The sequence below is a fragment of the Callorhinus ursinus genome, unplaced genomic scaffold (assembly GCF_003265705.2).
Source record: "Callorhinus ursinus isolate GAN/ISIS: 27379988/994484 unplaced genomic scaffold, GSC_fseal_2.0 scaffold12, whole genome shotgun sequence".
Lineage (NCBI taxonomy): Eukaryota > Metazoa > Chordata > Mammalia > Carnivora > Otariidae > Callorhinus > Callorhinus ursinus.
The window spans coordinates 76,934,610-76,944,075 of record NW_027397074.1 but is presented as its reverse complement, the minus strand read 5'-3'; the positions used below and the strand labels follow the sequence as shown (position 1 = coordinate 76,944,075).

Sequence of the window (9,466 nt, the reverse complement as noted above, 5' to 3'; positions counted from 1 at the left end):
CTCTGTCAAATAAATAAAATCTTAAAAAAAAAAAAAAAAAAAGGAAAACACCATGGGGGGGGGGGCGCCCATGGAGGTCAGACTTGAACCCAGGTCTGTCGAAGCTGAAATGGAGCCCACATCCCTCTCTTGTTTGGAGGGGTAGCTCCTGGTACCCTTAGCTCTGTAAGCGCAGACGTCTGGCCCTGGTCTCGGTGGTATTTGTGCCCTGTGTCTCATGCACATTCAGTGCTCAACAAATGGTTGTCAGCCAGTCATCTGTTCTCTTTCTTGAACGAACTCTTAGGTCTTCTAGTAATTTAAGAAGCAGAATATCTTCTAGCATTTTTCTCCCAAAGAGAAGTCCTAACCTGAAGTGTTTTTTTGTGGTGTCTTGGGCCAAAGGGGGTGGGGTGCTGGTGTGTGAGTCAGTGTGGCTCCGAGTTGGGTGTGGTTTGGATTGGCTCCTTCTAACCCGTCTCTCCTGGTTGTCCCTTCCCCCAGGGCTCCCTCTGTACATGAAGTCCCTGCGCTGGGCCCTGGCGGTCATGGCTGTGTTTCTGGCCGTGTCCGCAGTTGCCATCGTGGCTCTGGCTTCTAGAGCAGGTATGGTGCCTCCTCCCGGTCCCCTCTCCTCCTCTGTCCACCACCAGGGCATCTAGTCCTTACAGCAGCTTTGTGAGAATTAGAAGAAGACATCCCCACTGGACAGATGCCGCACAAAGACACCGGGCTTGTTGAGCAGAGAGAGGGACAAAGAGCTCCTGCCTCCCTCTGGACACAGCCTGGGCTCTAACAAGCAGGGGGTTGACAGCTCCCACCTGGGGGCGCTCTGTGCACTGCACAAACTCTACAGCCTTCCTGGGGCCCTGCCACCCTGCTTGCTGTCCCAAGGCTTGCCAGTTCCATGCTCCAGATTTGCCCCCTCACTCAAAACGGTGGCTAGATTTTGATTTTTTTTGTTTATTTATTCATTTTTTTTTTTTTTAGAGATTTTTATTTATTTGAGAGAGAGAAAACCAGAGAGACAACATAAGCAGGGGGAGCAGCAGAGGGAGAGGGAGAAACAGGCTTCCCACTGAGCAGGGAGCCCAAGGTGGGGCTCGACCCCAGGACCCTGGGATCATGACCTGAGCTGAAGGCAGATGCTTAACAGACTGAGCCCCCCAGGCGCCCTAGATTTTGATTTTTTTTTTTAACATGCATACATTCAGTTCTTTATAGTGGTCTCTGTGCTTGCAGGGATCAGGTGCCGGCCATGCCCCCAGGGCTGGATGTGGTCCGAGGAGCACTGCTACTACGTCTCTACCGAAGCTCAAGCCTGGGAGGCCAGCCAGGCGTTCTGCTCAGCTCACCAGGCTACCCTCCCACTGCTGAGCCACACACAGGTGAGAAGGAGGCGGTGGGCTGTGGAAAGATGTAGGTATCATTACAGATCACAGATTCCTAGTGAAGATCTAGTCCATCTCTACATTACAGAGAAAATCACCAAAGCCTGGGGAAATAATGTGACATGCAGGAGGACCAGACATCAGGGTTCCAAGGTCTTCAACTTACCCTTCATTCTGAGTGGAGGCGGAGCTGGGAAGAGGGGAGCAGGGATGCTCTGGCCAAGCAGTTAACTGTGAGCGTTCCTTTCCTCAGTGATTCCATAAGTATTTGTCAAGCACCTACACTGTGTTTGGCACTGGGGATTCTAGGATGACCCAGAAGACCCAGCCCCCACCTTTACACGGCCAACAGAGCAGTGAGTGTGGCAGACGTTAATCAAGAAACCACAGAAATAGGTGTTTAATCACTATATTGATCTGTCCTGTGGGGGGAAGGTGCACAGTGCTCAAGGTATATGTTGTCTTGGAATCTTGTCTCCATTGCTTCTTTCCTATGTGAGGTCCCTGTTTCCTTTATCTCAAGACTTTTTCTTGGTTTATAGCCTTTTCTTGGTGGAGTACACACGCTGTAAATTTCCTGGAAAAAAAGTGCATGCCTGGTAAATTTCTTGAGACCTGTCGTGTCTGAAGATATTTTATTCTAACCTTATTTGACTGATAGCTTGGCTGGGTATAGAATTCTAGGGTGGAAATAGTTGTCCCCCAGAATTGTGCTGCTTTTGCTCCATTACCTTCCACTGTTCACTCTTACCATTTAATAAGTCTGATTTCTGATCCTTTTATGTGACTCCCCCACCCCTCCCCAAATTTCAGGGCCTTTATCTTTGTTCTCCCTCTGTCCTGAAATTGAACAGTCTTATCCCTTTGTCGGTGTTTTTCTTCATTTTTATTTCTGTTGCCTTATTTGTAATTTTGAGAACTCTTTTTTGGTTCTTCAAATGTCCTTTTTTTATGGTGTCCTGTTTGTTTCAAGGATGCCGTATCTTCTCTTATCTCATCATAAATATTTATTTGAGAGCGAGAGAGTGAGAGCATATGCACACAGAGGGAGAGGGAGAAGCAGACTCCCTGCTGAGCAGGGAGCCCGACGTGGGACTCAATGCCAGGACCTGTCCTGGGATCATGACCCGAGCCGAAGGCGTGCCCTTAACCCATGGAACCACCCAGGCGCCCCTCTCTTACCTCATTACAGATTGTAGTTATATCTAACTCTGTCTTTGAAATTTGTTCTGTTCCCTGTATCATGTCTGTTTTTTCTGCAAGTACCTTTTATTCTATGTACTGAGTTGTTGTGAGTTGGGTTTTTTTTTGTCTTTTCATGTTAGAAAATTTCCTAAAATGTCTGATGATCCTTAGCTGTCATAATTAAGAGTCAGGCACTAAAGAACAGATTGGAAGCTCTGTGTCAGGGTGGAGGTGAGGGGATGCATTGGGCTTTTTTAGAGGCAGGCTTTGCAATGGGGACATCAGGCTGGGGCTCAACTTTTCTTTTTTTTTTTTTTTTTTTTTAAGTGAATGCTGGGATGTCAGCATTCCAGGAGCAGTGGGGAAAGGGAACCAAGGTTTCACTTGTAAGAACGTAGCACTTAATCCCTCCCCTTTTCTAGCATAAGTACCTCCAACCCTCAGCCAGACCTGATGCTCTGGATACCCCGGTCCCCTGTGGTTTATTTCTCAAAGTTCTACTGGTGATCTGCTGTATTGGGAGGGGTGAGTGGATTTTGTGGGAAGGGGTAGGAGAGAGGCATTCACTGCTTCTTTTTAGGACTTTTAACCAGAACTTCTTCTCCAGGCCCCTCTTCCCGTACCTTGGCCTCCAGAAGGAACTGTTGCCTCTAATCATTGAGCATTTGGGGGCTTCTCAATTCCAACTGGCGTCTTTCTCAGCTTCCTCTCACTCAACCTTTTCCTTGAAAAACCACAGGGTTTTCTTGGGTCTGCTCAGCCAGTTACAGCTGTCCAGCTACCCAAGTTTTGTTGACATTTCTCATGTGCTATCATTTCCCGTTCTTATCTCTTATTTTCCCCTTCTGTTATCATTTCAGAAAATTCCTTTCTATTCCTTTTTTTTTTTTTTAAGATTGTATTTATTTGACAGAGAGAAACACAGCAAGAGAGGGAACACAAGCAGGGGGAGTGGGAGAGGGAGAAGCAGGCTTCCCGCTGAGCAGGGAGCCTGATGCGGGGCTCGATCCCAGGACCCTGGGATCATGACCTGAGCCGAAGGCCAACTGAGCCACCCAGGCGCCCTCTAGTCCTATTTTATTAAGAGTTTTAAACCTGAATGAGTTTCACTTCATTGGATGCTTTTGTGTGTGTCTATTGAGATGATACCTTTTTGTTTACTCCCTGAATCTCTTTTTTGTGAATTACATTATTTGTTTTTGTTTTTGTTTTTTAATATTCTAGGCCTCTTGCAGTAGTTTACTTAGCCATGATTTTTTCTTCCCCAGGACTTCTGGATTTGACTTCTTAATATTTTACTTAAGGGCACCTGGGTGGCTCAGTCGTTGAGCGTTTGCCTTCGGCTCAGGTCGTGATCCCAGTGTCCCAGGATCGAGTCCCACATCGGGCTCCCTGCTCGACGGGAAGCCTGCTTCTCCCTCTCCCACTCCCCCTGCTTGTGTTCCTGCTCTCGTGCTCTCTCTCTCTCTCTCTCTCTCTGTCAAATAAATAAATTTTAAAAATCTTTAAAAAAAATATTTTACTTAAGATTTCTCATATGTGACCCTTTGTTTTCTTGAACTGTTCCTGCCCAGTCCTGACCCCAAAGCTATTCTGCACCGTACAACAGGGTCCCTGCCTTTCTCTTTCTCTCTGGTAGAGTTCCCTGGAGGTGGATATAAAACTGTGCTGGAGAAAATACTTTACAGTGGGTTATTTTATCACCAGGAATAACACTTGAAGTTTCAAAAAACATGGAGAAATGAAAAAGATACAATGTAGATGGGAAAACACCAAATCTGGGATCTCAGTATGGTAAAAAGATAGATGCAAAGAAAAAACACAGAAAGGAAATATGTATGCTTATTCTAATCATGGTTACCACTAGGGACAAGGTTACGAGTGATTTTTTTTTCTTCTTCTTCCTTAAAGTTTTAATTTTTTTTTTTAATTTTCTTAATGTTCTGCTAATAATGTGTGCTGTGTATAACTGGGAGGAAATGCCAGGGGAAGAAGATCAGTATATAAAGGTTTTGCCAGGGGCCTGGGCCAGGCCTGGAGTTCTTACATTTGTCAGATAAGAATAGGCTGTGCTGAGGAACCTTCCCTTGTGGAATCTGCAAAATGAAGAACAGTGGGAACGGGAACAGAGGTGGGTCCCTTGACAGCGGTGGAGCTGGGGGAGGGGGCCAAGCCTGCCAGGGACCCACCGAGCCCAGCAAGTGTCCTCAGAAAGCCTGCCTCTGCCCTGCAACCTCTGGGTACACAGGTTCAGTTCAGCATGACCCCAGCCCTCTGAGCAAAAACCTCCCTGTGGCTGGTGTGTCCTCCAAGGGGGAGATGGGCTTACACCATCCAAACTGCAAGCTTGGGATAAAGAATTCTTGTAGAACTAAGCATACAGGATCAATTATTTGAAACATAAGTAAGTACAGAAAAGCCTGGGTAAGCAACTTGCAAAAGAACCGAGAATTTGGGTCCCAGGCAGTTAAATTCTGGACCATGATGGCTGGGGAGCTCTGGCATCCTGAGCTCTGGACGAGGGCCAGAAGCTCCAGGAGGCACTGGGGTGGGGGGCGGGGGGCGGGGGGGGGCAGTGATGTACAGCTGGAGACAGGCTGGCAGAGGCAGTGGGCAAAGGCCAGGCTCCAGGAGCTGGGACGCACACACCCAGGGACATACCTGTGGTGCCAGTGGTACACAGAGCCCTCGGAGAAGCAAGTCTCATCCTCCCCAAAAGCTGGGTTTGCTCATGGTTAGAGAAAAGGGAGAAAGTTTAAGCGCTGTCTGCGCCCTTGGTTTCAGCACAGCTGTGTTTCCTAGGGTGCAGGGAGCACCAAGGACACACAGGGACTGTCAGCCACACAGGCTGACTGCAGAAAGGTGGAAAAAACACGAAGAAAGACCCATCCTGGGGTTAAGACAATTAACTAATCGGAGCATTTGAATACGAAAGTGGAAATGTAGGAAGGCAGAGAGCAGAGCGAGGCTGGTGGGGGGGGCGGGTGTGTGTGTGAATGCGCACCAGGTCTCCCCCGAGGGAGATAGGGGCCGAATGGTGGCACAGCAGTGTGAGTGACCGCAATGCCACCAACCTGGACGCTTGAAAATGGTGAAAACGCTAAATTCCGTGATACGTGATACGATGTTACCACTTTTAAAAAAGAAATGCTTGAGGGCAGAGCAGGTAATTTACCTCCGTTTTAAGATGCCAAATGTGGGAGTTCAAGTACATTCCGCTCGGGCTACCGTCCCCACGCGGCCTGACATTGGTGGCGACGTTGGAGGAGCACCTGCGGGAGGCCGTGGAGCCCCCGGGACGGCAGCGGTGGCACGACAGCACAGTCCTTTGAACCATAGATGATTTGCGAGTTTCTGGAATTTTTGTCTCTGGATGATGCTAGCGGTGAGAACAAGTGAACAGAGTCAGAGCTGCGAGGAAGGAAGGGTGGAAAGGAGAGGGCGGGCAGGGACAGGCCGCGCCGCTGTCATGGGAGGCCCGGAGGTGGAAGCGAGGGACAGCCGGCTGGCCTGGGGCCAGGACTGAGGGCAGGGGCCCCTCGGCAGTGCTGGGAACATCAGATGAGGTCCCCTGTGTTGGGGGCCGTGTTTGCACACCACCCGGCCGAGCGTGGACTCTGTGCCCTTGGCTTTGTACAGATCCTCTCGGGCCTCCGTACGGATGGGCCCCCCCGTTTCAGGGGCCCATACTGAAGCTCTGAAAGGTTGGGTACTTGCCTAAGGCCCCACACACCCAAAATTTGACTAGGGGGTGTCCCGGCCCTGGGAGAAGCCCCACGCCCCGGTGTGCCTTCCCTAACCAGCTGCCGCCCGCTCCCAGGAAGGGGGTGCCGGCCGCAGGAGCCCCCCCTGCTGCAGCCAGTGCCCAGCGCGGCTCTGCCCTCTGACTCACCTGCCAGCCGCCGCCTCGCCACAGCTCCCTGCCCAGCCCTGCTGGCGGGCCCCGGCCGACGTGCAGTCATGTGTGTGCCTTCCCTGCCCTCGCCGCGGTCACCGTCCCAGGTAGGAAAGCGACAGGCCGTGCACCAAGCTCCAGAGTCCGGCTCCGGCGGCCCGGGGGCGGGAGCTCACCTTGGAGGCGGTGGGCACGCGGCGTCCCTACAGGACGTGGCTTTTACACTGAGACCCAGAGGACCACTAGGAATGGCACCAAGGGGACGGTCATTACGCTCGTGCTTACTTTCTCGTTCTTTCTTTCTCGTGCTAACCCTGGTTACGTATTAACCAGGGTTAAATACGGAGCTTCTGGCTTCCTCAACTTAAGTTTTCTAGGGAAGAGCTGGGCATACATTAAACTCACATAGGACAGTCTCCTAATTTTCCCTCATGAATAGAGGCTTCTGGATGTTGTGAGCAACGTGTACTTCCTGGTCTGCTTTTCTTCACTCAGTGTGATTTCATAGTGACATTTTCCACGTACTTGGCATCTTGAACAGCATTGTAATTTTCCATCATGTTAATGTCCCGTAATGTGCCCAGTTATTTCCTGATTGCTGAGCATTTGGGTGGTTTCCATTTTTTCTTTCTAAGTAACACAGTGTTACCTTTGGGTTAGTTCATTTTCTCCCCTTCATGTTCTTGGATTTATTCTCCAAAGTGGAATCACTCATCGGAGTGGTAGGAAGGATGTGACTGTTCATGTGACGTGGCGGCAAGTTAGGTTCTGGAACTGCGCTGGCTTCGCGGCCTCACGCCCCAGACTTACAACATTAAAGCATCTTTTCCCAAGCTAACCATTTCTAAATACCATTTTTCCTTTAGTTAGTTGCTAAAAACAAGATGACGCCAAGGACAAATATGTAAGAGAAAGGTCATCGCTAACAGTTCTCTAACGTACTGTGGTTCTTGTCGTTCCTTGTACGTCTGCATTCTTGTGCCAACACGGTTTGTCTTTACTATAAATCGTGCCACAACTCGAAGTCAGCGTTTATACTCACGGTAACCCCTGATGTCCTATAACTTGCCTCTCATGGCTCCACGGTCTTTGTACTTGTCTTTCTTAAAAACGTTCTTAATAACGTTGTGCTGAGCGGATGTGACGTAACTGAGAAGCGCACTGCTGGCCCTCTGCTCCCAGCCACATGGGCCCTGGCCCTCGCCTCTTTGCTACCTGGATGTGCTTTGTCCCCTCAGTACCCATCTTGCACTGCCCGGTGGGGACCGGCGTTAACATGCTCTCTCCCCTTGAGGCCGAGATGGGACCCCCCCCATTTCTGGTCCCCAGTGTCTGCCGACCAGCAAGCATCCAATACAGCTTTCCAATTCCTGGTGTTTGGGGAGAGATGGGTTGAGCTGGGTCCGTTTGGTGAGCTGTGAGCTGGGAACTTGTTGGGGATACGGTGGGGAGGGGGGCACAGAAGCCCCAGGGGAGCCTTACTAGTGTTGGAAGAAGGGTGACCAGCTGCTTTTCTCCTTCAGGACTTCCTGAGCAGATACCCAGTCACCAAGTACTCCTGGGTGGGGGCCCGGCGAGGCCCCCAGGGCTGGCACTGGATCGACGGGGCCCCACTATCACCCCCGCTGTGAGTGACCATGGGCCTGGGTGGGTGGCCTCTCTGTCCCCAGTATGACCAGAATGACATCACAGTAGACGCCAAAGAAGGGTTGGGGCCTTCCCCTCTGCTGGCACCTCCCCCACTGCTGATCTGGATCCACCGTGTCTGTCTGTCCCCAGATTCAGCCCCCTGTCCCACCACCAGCCTCGGGTACCTCTTGGGGGACACCCTACCCTCCTTGCCCCACCTGGCTTGGAGCCTTAGTGTCATTTAGTCCCGGTCACCCCATCCCTTGTTTGGGTCTCCAGAGCATTCACCCAAGCAGGATCATCACCCTGTTCTGTAGATAAGGGGTGCTGCACAGAGGGCTTTGGGTGGTTCTCCGGAGCTATGGGGCATCCTCGTGACTCCCACCCCAGGGCCCTTTCCGGACTCCCCGGCCCTGTGCAGTGATCAAGCCATACCCATCGGCAGCAGGCACACAGGCCGGCAGGGGCCGTCATCCTGAGCTCTGTCCCCTCTTCTCACCCTCCCCAGACTCCCAGAGGAAGAGGAGGACCAGCCGGATCTCAAGTGTGGGGGCCTGGAGGGAGGCAAGCTGGTAGCTTTGGACTGTGCCTCTCCAAGACCATGGGTCTGCGCCAGGGGGACCAAGTGACTTGGGTTCCCCCCGTCCTGAGACTTGGGGGCATGCAGCCCCCCCCAGGGGAAGCCAGGTTGCTGGCTGGGGCAGCCTCTTCCCTGGACCCAGACTTCCGGGTCTCCCTGCTCTGTGCTCAAGGGGCCCTTTCTGAGCCAACCAGGGACTGGACTTCCGGCTCAGGCAGGTGACGTCCAAGGGCGAGGAGGCTTTCTGTGGCCCTTCCAACTTCTGAAGCAGTTCCCTTGGAATGGTTTCTCTAGCATTTTTGAGCCTAGGTTTCTCCCTCATTAAAATGGCCATTTCCCATCCTCTCTGTTACCTGCTTAATCATACCTGCACACCCCCTCAGTCTTGGAGGACCCGAGGCCTTAGCGATCCCAGTGCTGCCCGGCGGTTCTCACCTGAGCGCAGGGCCCGAGCCTCCGCTGGGATGCCACCTCCAGGCGGCTGGGCGCGCGGCCGACACCGCTGACCAACAGCGTCTGGAGGACAGCAAGTGAGGAGTGGTCGCCCCCGGAGGAGGCAAGAGGAGGGTTTCCTTCCGGGCCCCGAGCTGGCAGAGGGTAAGGTTCGCGGTGTGCGGCGCTGGCGGGGCTTCTGAGCAGCTGATGGCCGAGGTGGCAAGATGCAGAGGACGGGACCCCCGAGCCCCCCCGGCCCGGGGAAGGAGAACCGGGGAACTGAAAGGCGTGGGGTCCGAGTGAGGAAGGAAATCAGAATTGTGGGGAGATTCGAGGCAGCTCTTCCGCCGGCAAGTGTGGGGACACCAGCCT

General features: G+C 52.1%; 1 protein-coding gene and 1 long non-coding RNA gene across 3 annotated transcripts in view; one reads left to right on the top strand and one right to left on the bottom strand.

Annotated features, from left to right (window-relative positions):
* KLRG2 (killer cell lectin like receptor G2) overlaps positions 1 to 9,001 on the top strand; it is a 14,686-nt gene extending 5,685 nt beyond the window's left edge. The window contains exons 2-5 of one of the 2 annotated variants that reach the window (XM_025854978.2): positions 484 to 585; positions 1,222 to 1,367; positions 7,974 to 8,077; positions 8,588 to 9,001. In XM_025854978.2, coding sequence (XP_025710763.1) covers positions 484 to 585; positions 1,222 to 1,367; positions 7,974 to 8,077; positions 8,588 to 8,708 — 473 coding nt within the window. In that variant the 3' untranslated portion in view covers positions 8,709 to 9,001. Of the gene's footprint in view, positions 1 to 483; positions 586 to 1,221; positions 1,368 to 3,823; positions 3,863 to 7,973; positions 8,078 to 8,587 lie in introns of those variants that run through there. The other variant, XM_073899267.1, reaches the window with a different exon arrangement.
* LOC112811068 (uncharacterized) lies at positions 1,395 to 8,071 on the bottom strand. Its single transcript, XR_003204961.2, has 3 exons — positions 6,448 to 8,071; positions 5,731 to 5,934; positions 1,395 to 1,947 (listed from the first exon to the last, which is right to left on the bottom strand). It is a non-coding gene; the product is annotated as an uncharacterized lncRNA (long non-coding RNA).
* Positions 9,002 to 9,466: the final 465 nt, after the last annotated feature.